General features: G+C 38.1%; 1 protein-coding gene and 1 long non-coding RNA gene across 9 annotated transcripts in view; one reads left to right on the top strand and one right to left on the bottom strand.

Moving 5' to 3' along the window:
• Positions 1–172: 172 nt before the first annotated feature.
• Positions 173–7,071, top strand: LOC134141982 (uncharacterized). Of its 2 annotated transcripts, XR_009958766.1 has the most exons (5): positions 173–338; positions 852–1,008; positions 1,963–2,286; positions 3,019–3,126; positions 6,964–7,071. It is a non-coding gene; the product is annotated as an uncharacterized LOC134141982 (long non-coding RNA). The 2 variants fall into 2 exon arrangements; XR_009958765.1 differs by lacking the exon at positions 6,964–7,071 and having other exon boundaries at positions 3,019–5,612.
• Positions 7,072–10,077: 3,006 nt separating this feature from the next.
• PPIG (peptidylprolyl isomerase G) overlaps positions 10,078–23,839 on the bottom strand; it is a 31,353-nt gene continuing 17,591 nt past the window's right edge. For 5 of the 7 annotated variants that reach the window (XM_062578559.1, XM_062578562.1, XM_062578560.1 and 2 more), the window contains 5 exons: positions 17,937–18,141; positions 16,638–16,805; positions 14,906–14,990; positions 11,665–11,801; positions 10,078–11,409 (listed from right to left, as the gene is read on the bottom strand). In XM_062578559.1, the coding sequence (XP_062434543.1) occupies positions 10,233–11,409; positions 11,665–11,801; positions 14,906–14,990; positions 16,638–16,805; positions 17,937–18,141 (1,772 nt within the window). In that variant the 3' untranslated portion in view covers positions 10,078–10,232. The remainder of the gene's footprint in view (positions 11,410–11,664; positions 11,802–14,905; positions 14,991–16,637; positions 16,806–17,936; positions 18,142–23,839) is intronic. The other 2 variants (XM_062578563.1, XM_062578565.1) reach the window with 1 other exon arrangement.

Raw genomic sequence — 23,839 nt, 5'->3', positions numbered from 1 at the left:
GCGTTTCGGGCAGGCGCGGCCCGGCCGGCTGGCGGGGACAGCGCTCGCCACACGGGCCGAGGCGAGGCGCCGCCCCCAACGGCCGCCCCAACGGCCGCCCCCAACGGCCGCCCCCAACGGCCGCCCCGGTCTGCACGCGGCCGCTCAGCGGCCTCTGAGGCCTCCGCGGAAGCGGCTGGCATGGGGCGGGCTCCGCCGGGCTGAACTGTGTCCTTCTAAGCGCTGGGTGTGCTCTTCATCTGCCGGCGGCCAGGCTGGAAGCCCGCAGCGGGCTCCTCCCTGACGCGGTGCCACAGCTGCAGGGAGGTCCCGCGCTCCCAGGGGCTGCGTGAGTGCTGGTGAGTTGAGCGAGGGGATCCGTGTCCTGCCCCTGAGAGCAAGGGGCTTGTCTCGGTAAGGCAGAACTCTTCCCCTTCCCTCTGCCCCATCCCAGCAGCATTCATGCAGCCCCCTGGCGTGGGCTGACGGCCGTTTTCATGTCCCAGACAGTGCCTTGGCGCTGTTTGGGAGAGCAGTAGCTGGCAAGGGCCAAACCGGTGCAGCGAGCGTGCGAACAGTTAAACCAGCTGCTTAGAGTTCAAGTTCATTTGCTGGTCTTGTTTGCTTTTGCTAGAGTAGACCAGCAGAATCCTAAGTACTTCTCCCTCGGGCTGGAATTGAGCTTTGGCCAGAGGATGAGGGGCTACCTTTCAAAATGATGATGCTCTTTTTGACCTCTGACAGTCTACCCACCTCCACTTCAAAGTACAGATTCCTTGGTGCTAAGGTACCTCTAGACATGCAGAATCCTTGTCTTTTCCCTGCTTTACAGAGTCCCTAGCCCATTTCTCCAACTCCTTTCTCTGTTTCAGAATAAAGGAGCACAAGCGTCAGGCAGAACTGGCCAAGCTAGAAGACAAAAGAGAAGGAGAAGAAATTCAGAGATTGACTCGGTTGTACCAACTGGAAATTCAGAGAGAAAAGGAGAAGGAGCAGGCGGAAAAACTTGAACGCCGGAGGCTGCATCATGTAAGTAACAGGAAAGCAGAGAGTTTGGTGCTGGTTTTGCTTTGGCTGTGGGGGATGAAAGTTGCACCGATGTATCTAAATAAACTGGCCTGAGAGCAGTGGGAGGCTTGCTGACTGCTTCAGTAATGAGCTCATATCCATATCTTGACAATTGCTGGCCATCTCTTTCCTCCCTGCTTCTCAGGAAGGCCTCTTGGAGAGAGCTCCATTCTCTTGCCTGAAGTGGTACTGTAGTGATGCCTGAGCCTTGACTGGCCTATGATGACAAAGTCTGCTGTGGACGTTAAGGAGTATCCTCCTTGACTTGATGCCTGGATTTAGGTTCCATGTAGCTCCTCTGTTTTGAGCCCATTCTCCTTTGTTTGGAAGAAGGGATTACCTGTGCCAGTGAACATGACAGTATCTTTTTAACGCGTCTTCCCTTTATGATTAGTGGTGATTAGGAGACCTGCTTACCACAGCTGCTGTTTCCCCTCAGTAAGTGCTTGAACAGAGAGGCTAAAGTGAAGGGCCTCTGAATCACTGGTGTGTGAAAGAATAAAAGGAGAAAATTTCCAGTGAGTCTTTGCTCAATTTTCTTCTTCCCTGTACATCTTCTGGCTGTAATTATATAAATTTTACTCCGTTTGCTTTCAACCTTTTATCTATGCTGAAAGCAATATGTACTCATACCTGCCTTGCTGGGAGATTGCAAAATACTTGTGGCTTATACTATTATGGTTCTACAAAGGCTTTTTTTTTTTTTTTTGTGTGTGTGTGTGTGTGTGTGTGTGTGTGTGTGTGTGTGTGTGTCCGTCCGTCCGTCCGTCCGTCCTTTGGAGCCTGTGGCATCCAAATAGCACACAAGATGGGGGAAGTAAAGGCAGAGGTAGTGGGAAGAGAGAGGAAAGAATATAATTTACATATACTGTGCCTCAGGCCACAACCAGATGCATGTTACTTTTATTTTTGCAGTAATTTGTGGCAATTTGGTCATGAGAACTCTTGTCCAGGTTTGTCTTCCGCACCTCCTCATCCACTGGTATAACCAAAGAACTGTAATTATAATAGACAAGGCCCGAGGTCTCTGCTAGGTTTTTATTTTGCATTTGGGATTTCCAAAATCTCATCCTGCATAAAAATGAAAGGATCTTTAAAGAGGAGCATGTCGCTAAACAGAAAATAATTGAAGCTGAAGAGGAACAAAAGAAAGAGGAAGAAGAAGAAGATTGGATTAGAGCTCACATTAAAGGAAAAGAAATGATGGCAGATCTAAGAAAAGGAGGGAGAGACTAGCAGGTGAGATTGCTCGAGTTTTAAATCTAAAATTCAAATGTAATAATTAAATTCTGTGACAAAGATGTTGCTCAGAATTGTTACATCAGCAAAATCAAAACTGTTATGTAACTGAGTCTTTCTGTAAATAATTTTTTTTTTTAAAAAAAGGTTGAGTTCAGAAGAAATGCCTATATGGAACTTTTTCTCAGCTTCACTAGAACTTTGTGCTTTGCAGGCAAGTAATCTCTACTCTTCAGGCTGCCTAGATCTGCAGAAATGCAAATTTCTTCATCAGTGTGTGTGGCCTGTGATTCCCTGAGAGCAAGAAAAATAACATAACTGACTTCTTAACTAGGCACCTGTATTAATTTCCCTACTTTTCCTGATAAGAAAATGTGATTGACTTATTTAAAAGTAAATATATTATTATTAACAGTGTGTGGTATTGCTGAGCCAATCCAGCAGTTCCCTTCTCTTCCTGTTTCTCACCAAGCATTCTGAACTTTTTCTTTCTGATGGCAAGATCCTAGGCGGACTCCTCCCTGGGTGTTCCAGCTCATTATTGCAACAAAAAGCTAGCTGGACAAAAGATAGGAAGCATAAAAGCTCCCTACACAGTATAAACACTCCCTAAACAGTGTAAAATGATTCACATCACCTCAGATCTCCTGTAAGCTTATCCTCTGTATGTTTTAATAGATGGTTATACTGTGAAGGAAGTACCAACCTTTGCTATTCCCTTTTCTTCACCAGGCTGAAAAGCAGGCAAGAAGACAGAAGGAAAAACAAGCAGACTTGGAGTACGATGGTCAGAGAGAAGCTGCCTTTTTTTAAGAAGCAAGAATTTCAAAGATAAGGACAGTAAGTAATTGAATCTGGGACAAGACTTGCCCATAAACTTTATTCTCCTGTCCAAGTATCCAAGGTAGGAACAGGATGTGGATATGGGCTTCCTATCTAGGTTTTATTCCTCCTTTTCCTCTCTAATACAGTATAGAAAATTGCCAAGTCAGATACCTTGTAGTAGCTGTACTATGGCTTGAGAAACAAAACCAGGGAATAACACTGAGACTATCCAGAAAAGAAAGGTAGAAGTAGTTTGCATGTGATAAAACAAAGACCACCCCCCGCCAAAAAAAAAAAAAAAAAAAAAAAAAAAGCCCCACCTTTTTGAATTTTACGGGAGGAGTTAATATGAAGTGATCCATGTTGAATATATCCTGTAAAAGTAACTTGAAGCCCATGTGAGAAAGATGGCAGGGAACTGACTACATATTTTATGAAATACAAGCTGGTTATTTGTCAAAAATTAGTTTAGGCTCAACAGACAACTGCATGAGTGGGGAGTATGTATACATACACAACTACAAAAACTAGAATGGGGAGAAAAGGAAAGGCAATGTACACTGTTCATGTTCTTCCTGCCAAATGTGCATGAGCCCCAGCTTGCACAAGGACTGAGCACCTGCTAGGAACAAGGCAGGGACTTTACACCTTATGTGCCCCTGAGAGCCTGCAGGAGAACAGAGCCAAGAGGTATCACTTCAGAATCATCTTACAACCTGTATAAGCCTGCAAGACATCAGTGCCTAACTGCAGAAGCCAACTCTGGGACACACAAGACACAATATTCACCAGAACTTTCTTGAGCTGTTTCAGCTCAGGAAACAAGGGCAGGCCATAGCTATAGCCATAGTTTGCAACTGCTTTGCAATAAGCAATTACACCTTTAATTACTCTAGCTTTATTATGGATCAAAACAGTAGATTCATTGTCTAGAATGTCAAGAGATGACAACCGAACGTAAACTGAAAACATGTATGCTGTCACCTGTACTGTATTCTCTAATATTCAGTATCTCTGGGCCTGAAGGCTTATTTAAAACTTGTTTTGGCTTCAAAAGATATTACTAAGCAGATAAAACTGAATAAGCTCTTTAAAAATAGCTGTCCACAAGAGTAAGATCATCAGCGCTAAGTGTACTTCTTACTCCTGACAGTTTTCTGCTTACTTTTCTTTCTTTTACAATGGAGAATGCCATGCAAGACAGGAATACAGTCTTGAGAAAATTGTAGCACTGGTTTTAGGAGCTAACACAGAGTGTGTAGCAAGACTGTACATACTTTGCACTAGAAGTTTCTAAGCTGACTGGTGTGAGAGCATGCAAGAAAGGAGAAGTGCCTTTGCATTCTTCCCTGCTTTCTGTCCACCATCCTCCGTGGCCTAGCTGGCTGGGATGCCGGTCCAGATGACCTTGGGTCAAAACTTGCCTTTGTATCCCATTCTAAATGGACTGTAAACTGTCCTATCATTACTTGTGAATTGGTGTCATCAGGTAGGTAACACTTTCCTGAGTAGCTGATGAAAACTATTGGCTTTGGGCAAAAATAGCAGGCTGTTTTTGTTGCAAGATTGAAGTTGGAAACAAGTGAAAAAAAAAACAATTCCAAAGTGTCCTTTATCACTATTACCAGCTTCATTAGAGCTGCATTTCTGTGAATGATGAGCTCCTGTCACTCCTGTCACTTGTCTGTCAATCTGTACCTAGTGCTGTAATTCCTTCTACAATTCAACACTGTCATCCAATTTAGTTTGAAAATAAAAGTCTGACTTTATCCGTGTCTTCCATAAAAATGTATAAATTTTGGTTTAAAGCAGCAGTGTCCTGACATCAAATCAGCATATTTTAGAAATCTGTACAAGCTTGTTACTACCTCTTTAAAAGGCTGAAGATCTGAATCCCCTGCACATTTACATTTGTGCCATATGAACTAACAGAACACTACTCTTAATTACATACAGAAGATGCTAAGTAATACTGCAGGAAGTACACACAGCAGACATATGGAATACACTAACAAATATGAAAAAAGCATTTATTGCATAAAAGTATTTTAATAGATAAATTGTACATTTTATATCAAGAACTTACACTCTCCCAGTTGAGAACTGGGCCAACTTCCCAGCTGAGAACTACAGATTACAAAATGTCCAGAAGATGGAGATTTTCCAAATACTTCACTGAATTCTAGTTTCTTAATACAAACAGCACTACTTTCATAATTAACCACAGTTCTCTTAGCTAGTTCCTCTTACAACTGATCATAAATTAATGAGGCCTAAATTCTTTTTGATCCTTCCAAACACTCATTTACAATACCAAAAAAAACAGGAGTTAACAACTATGGCTAAATCACCACACTGAATACTTCCCATATACACTTACAGGCATATGTACAGGGGATATAGAGATGGTTAACTGCCTGCCAAAAATAGCAAGGTTCCTTACAACTGTGCTCTGCATGTTGCAAAATTTCAATGCAAAGTCCGTGATGGCACCACATTACTTCATAGTTCATTTAGCCTGTGTTCAATGTGCTAGCATTAGAGCGTTAATGAATTAAAAAAAAGGAATTAAAACCAATGAGCTAGTCAGGCATAGTTAGCAGCTTAAGATCTGCCTTCTGAACCTGCTCACATTAACTGTCTTGCTAGTCTCATATGAACAATGACTTTATGATAAAGAATACTGTAGTTTAATTCTTTAAACAAACATGACTTTACCTCTATGTAGTTTTACTATCTAAACTCAGCACTTAATTATATTTTGTCACAGTTATTCTTTCTGTGAAATTTCATATTAAGATTAGAAAACATTTTTGGTATTGTAGCTTTTTTTAGAAAAAATATGTATAGTATTTTATGCTCTTATTATGGAACACAAGTTTTGTTAGCGCACTGTTCTTAATTATGTGAATTGTTCAAGGGTAAGAAATAAGAATTACACTAAAAGTATATATGCAACAAAATAAAAAGCTTGTATTTTCTTGCTAGGAGACTGCAGAATTGTACTGAATTAGAATTTTGCAGAATGCAGATTTTGCGATATGCAACTTCTTGAATAATTTAGTGAAATACCGCATTAGGAAATTTACAATTTTCAACAAAAGAAGAAGAGCGTATGTAACTGCTTTAAGTTTGTATCACAGTGACTCGAGAAACATGCAAATTAACTTTGGCACTAGTATTCCTCCAGGTAAGTTGACAGTAAAAATTAATTCATGGCTGATGAAGAAAAATACCAATGCCTTTATTAATAAAACCATTCTTCAAGTATTAGAGAGAAAACAAAGATGATTTAAAGCAAGGTCTATGATAAAGCACAGTATGTTTATCCGGAGGTTTTCTAATATAAGGAAAGTTTCAATAAGCATGAATACACATTTTTGCCAATCAGATAAGCCACAAGCACTACTTTGCCCCAGGAGGCATGTCCGAAAGTACTGTATTCCCTTCAATAAATCAACAATAAATTAACAAACTTAAAAAGTCTAAAGCACTGCTTCCTTTATGTTTACATTAAGCTAGAATCTTTTTTAGAGTGATACTATTACAAATTAGATACTGTTATGGGGTAACAGTAAATGGCATCTGACAAAGATCGCCACCAGAGAAGTCTATAGTGTCAGATTTGAACAGCAAGCGAGAGGTTTCAGGATTTTGACAACTGCAGAGAATGAAGGGGTAAAATTTAACCACGGCCTTCCCCCCACCCCGTCCCCTTCTCAACTGAAACACTACATGACAGTGTCAGCCAAAGAATTAGCAAACTGCAACACATCTTTAACATCCAGTAGTTTCTACACAATCTTTTCTCTATATATCCACCCAGCCTCACAGGGAATCTGTGCTTCTCAGGTGATGGCAGCACCCAGAAAACCCAGCATCAATTATGGCCTTTTGGTGATACAGTTTGCAAAAGCTATGACCAGTATTAAGTTCTACAGCATTCTGCATGTGTGTAAACTGTATGGGGTAAGTACAGTGTTAATCACCACTGTAAATCTAATGACAAAGAAAGCATGTCTGACCTTTGGAAATTATTTTTTGTATGTACATGCACTTACAGGTATTCTTAAAAAGTACCAGAGCAGTACTCTGTGCCCTCATTTATCTTAAGTCTTCAGGCTCACAAATACTCTGGAATACAGTCATGAGTACTGACAGAAAAAGCTGTCCTTTAAACGTGTAACTGCCTTCCCCATCCACCTGGAAAGGCCAAGAGCATCGTTCTCATCACCTCCAGCACGCTAAAGTATGCTTTCGATCACGCTTACGGTTCAGCTCTCTACGCCAAAAGCCTCTGCCGTAGCTGCCGAGGACAGTGCCCAGGTGCTCTGAGCCCGGCCCAGGGCAGCCCGCGCGAGCCCAGCGCCGCGGCAGCTTGGCCCGCAGGGAGCGAGGGAGGAAAGAAGCGGCTCCACACACAGCCAGAGCGGCCGTTGCCGCCTCGCAGGGTGGCGAGAGGCTGCTGGTGCTTGGGGACACGCTGCCTCTTGAGGGACTGCGTTTCAGTCCCCCCGAGTGCCCCTCAGCATTCTCGATTTCCAATTCGATAACAACTCAAGAGAATCTGGCACATCCTCCCTCTGACAAGACTGCGGCTGCTGTGTTTCAAGGTAAACAAACAGAAGCGGTCAGCACGAAAACCATTTACCATCAAATACACTACAGGCAGGCATATACGCATCAACAGATTAGTGGGATTGAAAGTGAACAACTTACAAAATACATTAAAAACAACAAAAGCGAGTTTTGTGCCATTTAATCGAATTTAAAACTGCTGTGAAAGGAGAGCTCATTTAATGCATACCTAATTTATTTCCACTTGTAACAATGAAGATAATCCATATGGAAGGTATAAAAATTGCACCTTTTGAACTAAAATCTTCCCCACAGCTGTATGTCAACTGCAGTTGGACAGAATCTCCAGTTTGAAATTTTTAATAAATACATTCATGTCTTAACTTGCAGAATTAAAAAAAGGATAGTCTATTTCCTGTAGATTGTCTTACTGCTGACGGCTTGCATTCCCCCCCCCCCCCGAGTTCTACTGCACGAGCCAACATAGTTACCACTTTATTGATTTTTTTTTTTGTTTTTTTGCTTATACAAGTTTCTGTGGTGTTAGCAAGAATAATCGCAGTAGTGCGAGCACACTTCAGCAATGAGGACAGTGTGGGAATTTTGTGGCACTTCTATTAAAGAAAAAGAATAATGCAAATAGAGTTTTTAAATGAGACTCTGAAGTACATTATCTGCATAGCAGATCATAAATGCACTGAAGGAAGCCTTTGTCTAAGCAGTCATATGATCCTTTAGCCTAACTTCTTCAGTTTTTTCTTAATATGGACTCTGAAAATATGACTAGATTTTCTCCAAAGTCATACTGAGTTCACAGTGGCTTCATTTCTTTCATTTACTCCTATAATCCCTCTTAATTAACAGCTGTATCGTCCACCCACATGGGCTCGTGAAATATCTTACACATTCTGCATAAAACGGCCACTGTAATGCAAAACACGCACAAAAACGTGGGGAAAAAATGAATAGCCAAAGCAGTTCTACAAATTACTCTGAAATTTTATGCTTTTAGTAGTCTTCCCTTAGTATTCTCTACTTCCTACATATTTTGCTTTTAAAACACAACTGTTATTTTTCTTTAGAGTAACAACTGTCCGGATCACAATATCAAGTTTCAACACTGCCAATCTGCTGTAGATGTGCACTAATGAAAGTGGGTTATTACATAGCAAAAAAGTTGACAAACTTACAAATGCAGTAAGAACAAGTTATGTCATAAAAATAATAGATTTGCAAAAAAAAAAAAAAAAAAAAAACCCACCCTACTAAAACACTCTTATGCTTTGCCACAGGTTTACATTAATGCCCGTCACTTTTCTTTACAAATTACAAGATTTCTCACCTGTCAATCTACTTTTGTTAAGGTTTAGCTTCAGTGCAAATAGTCCAAATACTGAATGAAGTGTTGGGGCTTACACCAATCTGTCCTCCTCCTCTCAGCCCACTAACTACACTACCACAGACTATCTGCTCAATGGAAACAGCAAACACGCGGGCACACTACTACAGCAATATAAACCAACTTCCTCCTCTTTTATACAGAGGTGTGGTGCTAAGAAACACAGATACGGGTCCTAGAGGTATGAGATGAAAGAATAATAAATTTAAGGCCCTGTCTCAAACATTACTTGAAATCCTGCTTCAAATGCCTCAAATACCCAGTATAAAAAAGCAGCAAAAGTTCTCTCAAAGACAGCCAAGCAGCAGCAAAAATGTTCCTTATTCTGCTCAGTGAGTGCTGTCTCTCAGGGAGGGGTGCAGACACCCCTAGTGAATTCTGCTCATCAGTTTCATCCCTTTGCATCCAATTACCAGCAACAACAGTGAGGCAACATAGTCTGAAGCATCCAAGCTGAATTTTCCACAATAGACAAACATGAGAGCAGGGAGCAGAAAAAGGAAGGTTACAGAAAAAATTACACCAAAAGATGAGCACTTCATAAAAATTGCTTCTTACAAAAATATTTAGGACAAAGAAATAATTCCCAAACACAGACAACTTGCCCAAGTCATGGATTCTACTGTTGACAGTGACAGAAGTACAAACAGTGAAGAATTATATTAATTCACTTTGATTATTAAAAAAAAATCCTCCAAAAATCATTATTTCTTTAGGCTTTCTACATCCTAAAATATGAATATAGCAATATGGTAGTGACTGACAGCTTGTAGAATTCTACGAGCTTTAAAGAGACGTGTAGCATATTTGCAGCTTTCTCCTTCACTCATGAAACAAGCTTCTTTGCAGGCAGTGATTGTTTGCACAAAATTCTAAGTTCATCAGGTAGAAAATAAATGTGTCATAGAAGTTACCTTCCTATCTGTCAACACACCAGGATACATAAAACAATGAAATATTTAAAACAGCACGCTATATTACACATAGAATGTGTTTTTCATTTCAAGTTTATTAAAACTTTAGCAGTACAAATGATCCAGGTTTTAGATTATCAAAAGACCAAACTGAAGTCCACATCTTAAAAAAAGCGTTCCCCAAAATGTCTCTAAAACTTTGAGACAATGGAAACATTAAGTCCACAAACTCATCCATGTCTGTCATCATCTGTTCCAGGACTTGTTTCATGATCGGACTTTTTATCCTTACTCTGGGCTTGATCTCTTTCCTGACTCTTTGATTTTTGGTTTATTTCCTTTTCTGCTGAGGATCTGGATTTCTCCTTTTCTTTGCTCCTGCGTGAATATGATTTTTTTGATTCTCTCTCTTTACTACTTGGTCTCTTTTTTGAGTCTGGACTTCTATCCCGGTCTCTGCTAGACTTCTTATCTTTACTGGATTCAGGACTGCTACTTTCACGGCTTTTTGAACGCCTCTTCCTTTGGCTTTCAGTATCATTCCTCTTATATGAGCTTCTGCTTTCTCTGTTTGAATACCTCTCTCTGTTTCTGCTTTGACTATCCTCTCTCTCTGAACTCCTCGAATCTCTCCTCCTCCTGTTTTCTCTTCCTCTATACCTCTCTGGTGTACCTCTCCTTTCTCTGCTTCTTGATCTTCCTCTTCTTCTATCTCTATCTCTATCTCTGTTTCTTGAATATTCTTTACTTCTACTGCGATCTCTGTCTCTGCTTCTAGATCTGCCTCTCCTACCCCTGTCCCTGTCCCTGCTTTTGCTTCGTTCCCTCGTTCTACTGCTGGAACTGTGTTTTCCTCTAGCATGTTCACGCTCTCTGCTTCTTGACTTATGTTTCTCCCTGTCTCGGCTCTTACTATGATCTTGTTCATTACTTCTTGAACCTCCCCTTCTACTTCTTTCCTTGCTCCTACTTCTTTCTTTATCTCTCCCTCTAGAATCGTAACGCTTTTCTCTCTCTCTGCCTTTCTCATGGTCCCTCTCTCTGCTTCTTGATCTTGCTCTCTTTTCATCATGTCTGCTGTGCCTAGAGTCTCTTTCTTTACTTTTTGATTTCTCTCGGCTTTTGCTATGGCTTCTGGATTTAGCTCTTTTCTTGGCCTTGCTTTTGTTATGCTTCTCATCTTTTTCTGAATTCCTTCTTGTCTCCCTGTCTTTACTGCTTGATTTGTGATCTTTTTTCTTCTCCTTTTCCCCTCTTCTGCTTGGACTTTCAGAAAATTGTCTGTGGTCTGATATTTTTCTCTCCTTTCCTCTTCCTGGGCTTTTTTGATTATCTTTCTTGTTTTCATTTATTTCACTCCTTGGAGAGAGAAAAGTACAGCTTTTAAATATTGTGAATCCCTCCACTCTGCAAAAGGAAGTCAGATGTGAAACAACTTCACAACTGAAATTTCAATTGCATTAGGATTGCTATATTAATTATTTTAAATCTACAATAATCACAAGCGAGCATGATTAAAAATAAGAACAGCTATAAGGCAATTGGGTAATCAGTCACATTTTTGTGTAAGTTACTATAATACAAGAGAAAATCTGAGAACAGAGGTATTACTTTAACACACAAAAATTTCAATGCATATATTCCGAAAAGAAGCAATCTTACTTGTCGCCTTTTATCCACCTTTCTCCGCTGGATACTCTCATTCTTTGAGCTCTTTGCATTTCTTGCCTCCAATGTGGAGGAGTTTCACTGCGTCTGAATCGATCTCTTGACCTGGATCTGGAAGGTGTCCGGTAACGCTTGAAAAGAAAAGAAAGTTGGCCATAACTTGGAACTTCATATGCTATGATAGCTAAAGCAAGATTTTTATCCCTGCTGGTTGAGTTTGCATTGTACATGACACCTGAGATTTCCACACCAAGCGGACATTGGCAATTTATTAATTTACTGAGTTAAAATATATTTGACATTCAGTTAAATCACGGATACCAAACGTGCGATCAAATAATTGATTTTTAAGGTGACTATTTCAAAGTTGTTGTACTTAAAGCTAGCAAGTGTTCTCCTGTTGTTTTTAACTGGGACAAACGTAACTCGCTTTTCTGGCAAAGAAAATTCTTAGCTTTGGTAAGAAAGTATAAAGATGATGCTTCTATTACTAAAATCATTTGATATTAAAAAAATGTACAGCATGTAGCTGCACAAGATCAGAAGAATCGATCTAACAGCTCACCCCGTCAAAAAGGGGACTTTCACGCATTCCCAGTACGGACACTGCACTGCTTCTGGTGCTCAACCAGACCCCCTCTTTTTTCACGAATGCATCACCAGAAGCAAAATCTGCCTCTTTCAGCAGCAGTAGCTGTTTGGCTCAGCTGTTTGCAGGGCTGCAGCGCAGTTATCAGGCCAGGGGAGCGGGAAAGCTATCTCCTTTCTGATGCAATGTAACAGTTAAACACAAGACATAACACCTCATTTAACAGAGGCATTTGAATGCTGAAGCAAATGGAAAAAATGCCTATACTAGTTATGGGATTGGGTCAGGCGATCTCTGAAAAAGAATGAAATACAAACAATTTTAAAGTAGTAAGTTAAATCTGTCTGGATCTTCTAGAAGACTTCAGAAGAGAATTGGGCAATAGAAGCAAAAGTTTTTATACATTAGAGAGAACATTTATGATGAAGTATGAAGGGTAAATTTATTGAAAAATGGGCATCTCTTAACAGCCACTGACAACAAAGATTTCAGTAAGTAACCTGGAAAAAAAAAAAAAGGAACAGAAATACTTTCATCTTAGTACAGCTTAGAGAAAGTATATAGCTTTTCTTTCATTTCTTCACCTTTGTCTTTCACAAAGATTTGTAATTATGAGTCTGCTTTGTGTATTTTCATTTGCATTTTATGTTAACTGGGTGAGCTTGAGTTACAAGTAATTTCAAGATAACCAGAAAGCAAAGTATTCCTCATCTAGCAGTGTGCTTAATCTACCCAGGAAGGACACCAGGAACAGGTCAACAAGTGCCCTAGGTCCCGTCCTCAACACATTCTCCAAAAGTAGTGTGTTCCCATTTCAACTGCATGAGTAAGTTATAGGCTGCCACCAGGAACGGGTGGTAGCTGGACTGTGTTCTCTCAAGAAACAGGAATCATTCTTGAAGTGTAAGAGCTTCCAGGAATTTGTCACGCAACTAACAGAATATAGGAAAGTTGGACAATACAAATGTAATTATTAAATTTACTTTGAAAAATTTACTGATGGGTTTCTAGTCAGAGCTGAGGCAATTTTAAGTATGCAGGAACAAAGTCTGGTGTGATGGTACTGCAAATATAACAGCCCACAATGTTAACAGTAGCAAGAGGCACTTCCTCTCATGTTAGGGACAAAACGGCAGCACTACGCTGCAGCCCAAGGCGCTCAGGGATCGCTGCGCCCCTAACCCTCAGCTTGGACAATTCAGCCACAACCAAGAAGTAACGGTACTGCAAATGTAACAGTACACACCGTATCAGTAACAAGATTATAATTATCGGAACACAACAGCCACACGCACTATGAAGGCTGTCTCCTGCTCCTTTCAACAGGAAGCAAGAAGCTTGGACTAAAATTTAGTTCTTTAAACAACACAAAGAGGAAAATACTTCTAAACTACCTTCATACTCAACATTAGAGCATATATCCCAAAGCTTCGGAACCATCAAAATATGAACAATACGCTTAGTATTTAATTTCATCTTAAGTATTATTTTGAACCGATCAGTGATGGGTATGTATTTCTACTAAAATAGAAAATAAAAATGACAAATTGGCTGATCTGTACTTACGTTGATTCTAGGTAATACAACCTTCTCACAAAGTTTTGGTAGCCTGTTTTTACGATTGTTTCAGTAGAGCTGTTTTACAAATATTTTACAAGTATTTCAGAGCACTTTATCTCCCTGACTTGAGGACTTGCAAGAACTGATGTTTCAAGTCTCCCCATTCTTAGACACACATTCATAAATGAGAACAGAGCAAGTTTCCATCATGATTCAGTTAAAGCAATTAATTATCCCCTCTATTTTCTCATGATTAATTTAATGACTGTCCTTTAATTTAGTTCTTTTGAATGATATTGTAAAATATTCATGTTCTGAGTATCTGACTGCTTACATCTGTTATGTCAAAACTTATACAGCCTAAAGTACAAAACAGATGTTTTAAGATTTTTTTTTCCCTCCTTAGGCTATTTGTAATTTGTAAAACTGTGGCTCTCAGAAGTGACCCCTTTTGTTTTTTCCTTCTAATAGAGTGGAACTCTTCTACAAAATAGTACTCCTGAAAAGTAAAACTGTTTTTTTTTCCTGAATACTCATATAAACACACACAAATCACCATTTGCTTATTTGAGTATAAAATTTTGTATTTCTTATATAAACTGACTCACACAGTAGAAGAGCTTGTAGACATGAGTTTCCAAGCAGGGAATACTTTACAACTATTGTCCTAAAATTATTTATCTATTCAATGCTGAAGTTTTCTCATATCCTTCCACTCTTTCTGTTGTCCGAGCATTATTTTCCATGATTTTGCCAATAAGATTTACAATTTAACAGAACATTCCATTCCTCTTGTCAGGCTTTTGAATTTTCAAATAAACTAAGTATGCAAAATCTACATAACTTTCTTTTAAAACCTTGAGCATAACTCACTATTATCCTTTGACCACAGTAACTCTGGAAAATAGGAGATATAATCTTCCTTGTTGTCTTCCTTGAAGCTTCAGACCTCAAATCAATTCTGACACATAATAAAACCTCCTGACCCCCTTTCTTTTAATTGGCCATCTTAATGAAAATGCAGTAGGAGTGTGCCACCGTGTGGGTTTGTATGTTTGTCTTAGGGAAAAGATTGTAAACATTTACCCTTGGTCCTCTTCCTTTTATTTTCCTTCCAGATCTGGTCACTAACAGCCTTCTCTGGTAAGTTGACTGGGAATTTGATAGATTACTAAAAATAAAAAAATAAAGTGATATTGCTTTGTAACATTATCTTAAAAATTGCAATGAAGGAAAAGAAAGATTAAAAACTCATATAATTTAAAATTAAATTAATTAAATAAAACCAAATAAAAACAGAGATTTACTTTCACTCTTTATTACTGGTGTAATCAATAACAATTATATTTTTTGCTTTTGTATGAGGCCTTAATAGAACTGTAAAAAGTTTATTTCAGATTGAAAAAAAAGATAATAGAACAGCAAAAAGTTTCTTCGCAATTAGAAAAGGAGTGGCTTTTTCTTTAGGTTTTTTGGTAGCAACTTCACATTTTGGAACCCAATTAGCACACATGCCAGGACAAAATGAAACATCATAAACTTGCATGGACTATACTTGAGTTCTTCATGAGAGGAGCTAATTTCTTTTTCCATTTTTAAAGCACAGAAGTTATGGGCGAAATTAATTTGCAATGGATTCACTGCCTGTGTGAGGGAGGTTTCATTCACAGGCATGAAAAGTGAACACCCTCTCACAGCTGGGAGAGGCACTGTAGTGCACACGCAGTGACAATACAAAGGCACGCTTCTCTGATCATCAGTTCACTTCAACCTGTCTCATGTGAGAGAAGCTGAGGTTTACCTGCACGGTCACGTTAAGATATTGTTACCATATGATAGAAAGCCAAGAGCTGAAGTTTAATACTAATTAACTGCATTTCAACTCTTCTAATACAGACAGAATCAGCTACAGTAATGAGCAATCATGAAATCCTTCATGGAACAATTATATCTGTCATCCCCCCCCCCAACCTTTTTTTAAACCAACAGCTGGAATAGATTAAATACTGATGCATGGGACAGCAGAAAGTGAACGTTCATAGCACCTATGACATTTTAAATGGGCCCATTAGTAATTATTAGACAAGGCTAGCTTTCCATGTAAAGCTTTCATCTAAGGTAACCAACTGAAATGGTAATGTCAATATCCTTTTAAGTAGCTTCCAGAAGCAACCATCTCGACAGTAATTTCCAATTAAAATTGCACCTATAAATTAGCTCCCCAATTTTCTTCTCATAATTCTTTTTCTTTTAAGTTTCATTCAAATTAAATCTTTGTAATATGGACATTAGTCAAACTTATTCTTACCTATTTTAGGTTAAATCTATTAAACATGCACATGTGATGAAATGTGCTAAGTCTCCATTAGACTTTTCCCCTTCCTCCAACATTTCTAATGAAAACTTCAAATTTGGTAAAAAAAAATATATATATATGTATATATATATATATATATATATATATATATATTTCACAAGATTTTCAGATTTTTCCATTTTGAAAAAAAGAAAGAGTTGCAGACTCAGATAGGACAGTTGTAATAAATTCTAAATGAAAAATCAAAATATTTTGCTCACATTTCCTTTTTGAATCAGTTATTTTTCATTCACTAAAACAATTTCTAAACATTAAGCCTTTGTTCTAGGACAAATACTACAGTTACGATTAAACAGAAAAATCCAATTTTCTTCCAGCAGTGCTCACAATGTGCCACTGCTCAATAGGCAAAGAAATACTGGTTCACTCTAGAATCTTGAAAAAACAATCACATGACCGTACCACCACCAGTGTATAGTCATAATTAAACACATACATTACCTTTCTCTTTCCTTCTCTCTGCTTTTCCTTTCTTTTTCTTTTTCATCTACTTTAGGAGGACTTTTCCGCATCAGGAACCGGTTTTCAGGTACAGGAGGAATTTCTTCAGGACGGACAGTAGATAATGGCTGTGCTTCAGGGTTTTCATCTTCGCTTTCACTAGACGAGCTTTATTTTTGTACAAAAGATAACATTTTAAATGAGTTATTTGGGTGAGGAAAGACTTTTCAATCAGAAATTATGTTGACTCAATATACAACAATCAAGAAAAATTATACTGAAAATGTACACATTTAGAAGGATGAAATCTACAGGCAATACTAGTATTTTTCTTTTGTAACAATAAAGAAACAAAAAATCTAGGGAACAAACAGACCTAGCCTTCAGACACTACTTTCTTTCCTATGTCATCTTTGCTCCAAAAAGTCTAGTACGTGCAGTAGATTCCTGACCAATACCTATGATTTCCAATGGTGCAGCACAAAACATGCATGTATTCTAAATTTAGATACAGCTTAAAAAGATTAGTAAAGCCAAGCTCAGATTGAACATTTGCATGAACTGTCTACAAACTATTTTAATTCCAAATAGCTGGTATAAGCAATTATCTTGCCTGAAATGGGTTAGTCCCATAGAAATAATGCTTAGAATGTAGATTTGGTCAATAGCATTGCCCTAAATGAGTATTTCTTACATTGTAGTGCTGGCTTGGAAAAATATTACCTGTGCTTACACAGCTTTATCTCATACAAAACACGAGCAGAACTGTTAGACTGAAAACATTTTCAGAAGCAAGAGCGCCTTACAAGTTTTATTATCTTCTAGTGACACTGAAAGGCTTCCAGCATATCCGCCAGAACTTTACTAGTCTTTAGTATGTTTATTTGTATATATTTTTTGTTTTATTCCTGCATACTACATTCTCTGGAGTAACACTGCACATGATTTAAATCTAGACTGGATACGGAAGTGAATTTCATGAAACAACCTGTCAACATCTATGTCAAACCAAGTCCTTCTGCAATTTTCCAAGACCAATATATGAAAGTCTCAGTCCATTCCTTCGTAAGTGGCAGCAACTACACACACTTACATTGTACTTTACTATCAAATTAGAAAAATTCATGCTACTACAAGGAAACTGTTTGTCTCCCAAACTTTGAAATACCTACTCCACAAGTTATACTATTTTGTGTAGTTATAGAATAAGAAAGTGATAATCTTACGATGTGTGAAAGTAAAAACAAAGAATGTTTCCAAAATCCCTTTTATAGCAACAGGAAAATTCTCAAAATTGACCTTTTCTTGCTTTTCTTTCTCTTTTTCTTTTCTTTCTTATGCTTTTTGGAATTTTTCTTGTGTTTCTTCTTTCTTTTCTTGGATTTCTCCTCAGAAGCACTCTCAGAATCCGATGATGAATCAGAAGAAGAGTCTGAATCACTTGAACTTTCCGAATCACTGGATGAAGACGATGACTTGTGTCTTTTCCTTTCTTCTTTCTTGGCTTTAAATCAAAATAACAGAGACATATTTTGGTAACAAACAGCTCTAATGAATCCCAGAACAAACAACTTTACTAGTATCTTCATGAGCTTATTTATGAGAGAGAGAGGAAAAAAAAAAGAGATTCAGAGGAAAACATTGTTTCTTTCAAATAAAATAAAGAATAAATTTAAAACATAGAAGAGATTTCAAACATGGTATATTTACAAGTATGATCTTAAGCACCAAATTTGTACTGTCAAGAATTCATACAACTGTGTATGTTTTCAGATGAAACTTTATGCAATTTCAACCATACATAAAGAATCATTTAAAATATATTAAAGAATTGTTGTTTATGAAAAAAATTTCTTTGCCTTCAGCTTTAAGCTGACTTCACATAGAATCTATTCAAACTACAAAGGCAAAAGTTTTGAAACACAAAATGCTTGACACAGGCTAATCAGATCACCTGTTTAAGTTAGTCCAAGAGGTAAGAGAAGATTCACAGACAACCAAACCTCCTGCTTAGTGAAACCACACTCTGAGAGCAGCCTTAATCCTACAGCTCATCATGTTTTTCTACAAAAAGATACAAACCACTTACTAACCATCTGGTATTAAAAAGGAATCCCGCCAGGGAGTAGGCTATTCCATAACTACATATTTTACCATTTCTTGTGTGCCTGTTGGAGCTTCAAATCAGCAATTTACTGGCAATCTGATAGCAACCCATAAGAACACACACTCACCTTCCCTTCCCGCCCTGCTGAACTGATCTGAGACCTTCTTAAAATACTAAAAGTGATTTTAGTATTTTAAGAAGTACTAGTTCACTAATTTGGAAAAAAAAATACTAAAAAAAAGTACTAGAATTTGATGAAAGGCAGTCTAGGCTTCAAGTCTGACACTTTAGGTAGATTAGTTGAATGGTACGAGTATTTCCAAATGTCTTAAGATATTCATATCAAGCTATTGCCCACAAAATTAATAAAAGTTACATCCAGAAATCTAGAAGGAAGAGAATGAAAGTAGCATTGGTCATTTTCAGACTTAGTCTTATCAAAATTGGCTTCTGTAATTAACATCTAATATTGTTTTGTCACTGCAAATTGCAAAGACAATCCATCATTCACTGCATGACAAAATACAGCTGCAGAAACAAGAAAAGGAATCTTGACCATTAAACAGAAGAAAAATATTAAAAAATAAATGCTGGTGTCAAAACAGCTTGTTTTCTTGCCAGAGAAAACCTGTATTTTAGAACATCTGTTAATACTTTGGAAACACATGAATTTTAAAGCTGCAAATGAGTCTTTGAAACAGAATTCATACAGGCTGAAAATTATTAGCCTGTTTTACATAGCTTTTACTAGCTTGGTCTATCCAAAGAATTCATGGTTTATACAGATTTTATCTGACCTACATTCAATGTCCCAGCAGTTTGAGGGAAGGGAAAAAAAAATAAAACCCCTCCACACAAACCAGGGAAATAAGGAGGGGAAGAGAAACAGAGGATTGTGACTTGTATCAACATAGTGCAATCTATCTGCATCTGAAAACTATTCAGATACAGTAAACATGATGCTTTTACACAGTAGAAAACAAAAGTTTTCTCCCTGAATTGATGAGTTTTCTTCTTTTGCATTATCTGTAATACAAAGAAACATCTATTTATTCTAGTGAAGCACATCCTTTGTTGGCCGCCACTTTTTTGTGCCCCGAAAGTGAATGTAATTTGTACTAACAGTTGTGTGTCAGGAGTTGTTAAAAAATAAATATTAAGCCAAGTAATTACAAAAACTCTTTTTAAAGGGGAACGTTATCTTAATGTATTTTTGCCATTAGATGATCTTTAATTGTCCTTACTCCAGAGAAGGAAAGTATGCCCTCTTAGGTGTTACACGAACTCAAGTGTAAAAGAAAAGGATTTCAAAAATTTAAAAGAATTACAGGCTATTAACCAGCTTTTTACTTATGAGCACCAATTTTGTACAAATTGAACAGCTTAATACAGGAATTCTCAAATATAACTTGATTTCCTTTTTGCAAAACTACATAGATGAGAGATAGCAGTTTTACAAGGATGATCAAAAGCAGGAAAGCTTGCATAAAATTAATTACTAAGCTGGTTAGAGAATAAATCTACGCTTCCACTCAGGGATGCATTATTTGTAGTAATAAGCTAGTACTTTCTGCTAACTTTTAACTTAAACAGGAAAAAAAAATCTTATTTGGAATAGAATGATAAAATTGGTGAGGACAGATCCACAGCTGGCAAATGACAACATAACCCTGGTTAAGTATCAGCCAGCTTCTTTACGCTGCAGGATAGACACGCCATGCAAACTTCAGAATGTTTCCTGCAAATTGAATGTAACTAGGTATGCTCTTGGGCAGCAAAGTCAAGTATGAAGGTATTTTATACTAATTGTAGATAGAGACAATTGGGAGTTTCTAATGCAGAAGAGAAGGTCAGTATTTCTCAGATAAGCAATTGTTCAGCTCTCAATCATAACACCATCTCTTAATATTAGCTTACTGTTTTTCTGCAAAAGGTTATTGAATATACAGCAGTGAGGCATCCCTCAAATACATGAAGCTGTCAGATTTTACTCCTGTCAGCCCATCTTCTCACCCACATTACTTCTGAGCAGTGTTTAGAATAAGCCACACACCTCTCCCAGAATGCCTCCCAACCGTAGATTACAATGTGTTCATGTTTATTTTTCTAGCTCCATCTGCAGCCTTCAGTATTGTTAGTTCTAATGTCTTCATAACAATATCAAAGCTGAAGCAGTACTGTTCTTTATCATCAGCAAAATATTAAGTGGCAGCATTGGACTATTCACCTAAACCAACACCTCTTCTGTGGTAGCCCAGTATCCTTCTATTCTGTCAAGTCTCCCATTCAGAAAGCACGTCAAGCTTCTGGCACACCGGTATCTCGTGGTGAAAGACAGATTTCTTCTCCACTGGTGCAGAGCTTTTGCTTCCAAGAGACTTGGCTGAGATATAAGATTTAGATGACAACAAGCCAGCTGAGGCTTAGTTCAGGTAATGCTCAATCAGATACAAGATGCAGAAAAATCTCTCCAGAAACCATCAAATCTGGCATCTTGGCCTCCCCTTTTGTAGCCATGTCTTTTCTCTTTCTAGTATTCCTGTGTGTTCCCCACATTGGTTTAGTGGCTGGAATTTAAACCCATTGCACTTAACTACAGTAACCTTTCAGATTAGCATCACTGATACAAGCCTATGACTTCCAAAGACTTTTTTCCTAATGTCTTCTATGTATTTATTCATAAGCCTCATCTGATGCAGATTAATGAAAGCCTGACAACCAAGTGAAACATGACCTCTGTACTTCTCAGTTCCATCTCATGGTAAATTCTGGCTGTGATATGAACTAGGAAGTGGCAAGCCATTTATGACAGCTGACTTTGTTTTATACCAGCCTACCAACTGAAACCAGCTTAAATTCTTACCAGAATTTTTTTAGACCTTCTAGCAAAATATTTTTAGAAGATTGGCTTCTTTTACAATACTGTTTACTTCCTCTGTTGGTCCAGACCAAAATACTTGTTCTATTTTCTCAAACCTCTGCTCATACATCCTTATTAAAGGACTATATTAAATAAAGTCTACGTAATTTACATTTTATAGAAGTTTTACTTGTTTAAAATGTATTCACATTGTTAAAATGTAACAAGTATGTATTTAAAATAGAAAACCAAACAGTTCCCAAAAGATTTCAATCAAAGGAGCCCAGTACTATATAGGACTGGTAGTAAACCAGTCCTATGGAAGAATTATCTCTGAGCTCTAAATATCATAAACTCAAAAAGTAGCAAACAAGTGAACTGATATCCAAGACCCAAGATACTTTCCTATGTTTATCTGCTCAACTACTTACCATTTCTGGTTTTGGCCCATTCAAAAATACGTATTATATTGGTTCTCATATACCTTCAGCCAAAGCAAGATGGCTCCAAGCTCAGTTTCAGAAACGGCTGAATTAGTCAAACAGTTATTTCATGAAGTTTTCCCTTCTGCATCTGTTTTAAGTTGGTCAAAGCCTACCTGTGACACAGTTTTATCTTCATCATTGAAACAGCTTTAGATACGTTATAGTTACTATTTCATAATGAGTAAGTAATAAATAGAAGTGAAGGTAAGTTAATATGTAACTGCCTGAACAGATAGAATGAGATTCTTGACAGATGGACAACAACTTCAGTGGCAAATGTATTTGGGAAATGAAGTGTGTGCGCATGTCTGCACATGCGCATTTGGGTGGGGAGAGATGCATGTCAAAAAATAGCTGAACTGTTTACATAGCAAACAACATTCGGCAAAAGGTTTCAGATTTATTTTCTGGCGACCTCTGTCTCTGTCCAGAAGCAAATACTATTTCAAATATGAAACCGATCTAGTTCCAGCCAATTACAGACCACATCAAGAAACAAAACCGATCCTGTAGTATGAAGGTCGGTGAGAAGGAGAAAGACTTCTATTTACAGTCAAACTGCTCCACTTAGTTATCTTCAGTATCAGGTTTCAACCTATCAACGCATCTGAAATAGAGGCTTTGCTTCCCGCTCCATTTGCTCTGACCTATAGGACCTATAGTATTTGCCAGACTTCATAAATTACCCGATCACGCTGCATGACACAGCCAGGCACTCTCACCACCTCAGCTTTTAATGGAATACAGCAACTCCTACGTTGGTCCTATGATATCAGACTACTGGACTTGAAACGAAGAAAGCACCTGGCCAGAAAGCAGTCTGGCCTAGCTGAGGAACAACGGCCAGAAGAGATGATCTCATGCTGCAAGCCACAGCAAGGTCAGTCTCGGTTACCTTGTATCAAATCCAGTAACTTGGGATGGACTAAAGCACTCTCCCCAAAAAGAGTGTGCCTTTACTTCAAGAAACTACAAGACAGATGTTTTCTTTGATAATTTGTTTCAGTGTTCAACGACCTTGCTTTTCAAAGTATTAGTGTTTTTTTTTTCCTATTTTTTATGTTTTGCTTCAGCTATTTGTCATGGGTTTTTATTATGTCTTTCACTTCTTACTATGAAAATTATACATAGTAATCAAGTCCTCATAAATATCTGTTCATGAACACTATCATAACTCTTGTCCATGAAGTTGTTATGGTGAGGAGTGCTGTATCACAAGTGCCTCTGGAAACAGCTGTCTCTGTAGACAAGTGGCTTGCAGGCAGCCACAGCCAGCAGAGGAAGAGGAGCTCTCTCTGGCTTTACTTGGAACCATCTGGCTGAAGCCAAAACAAACAGCTTGCGCCTAAGGGCCAACTTGCTAAAACTTGGCATTTGTGGAATAGAAAAGTCTAAAACAACTGTTCAGAGCAGCTAGCTGGTGGAAGAGGGGCTAATAACTACATATAACAACAGTCAGGAAGAAAAATACTCTAGAGGCAGAATGAGCAAGAAAAGAGGAAAGGAAGGAGACACGAATCAAAAATGCAGACAAGACATGCCTTATCAGAATAACTGCTTTCTAGCACTGACTTTACTCTGTAGGTGTTTTATGCCTGATACAGAGTGTGAAGTCACATAACCAGGAGGCATAGCTCATACTTTGTATTGATAGATGGATAGATATTTTTAAAATTCGAAATTGTATTGGCAGGATGACACAATTTACGAAGTTATTCTTTAATGAATTATGAAAGCAGCTAAAATCTGT

The sequence above is a fragment of the Rhea pennata genome, chromosome 6, assembly GCF_028389875.1.
Source record: "Rhea pennata isolate bPtePen1 chromosome 6, bPtePen1.pri, whole genome shotgun sequence".
NCBI lineage: Eukaryota > Metazoa > Chordata > Aves > Rheiformes > Rheidae > Rhea > Rhea pennata.
The sequence above is the reverse complement of the archived record's forward strand: the minus strand, read 5'-3'. Positions and strand labels throughout refer to the sequence as shown.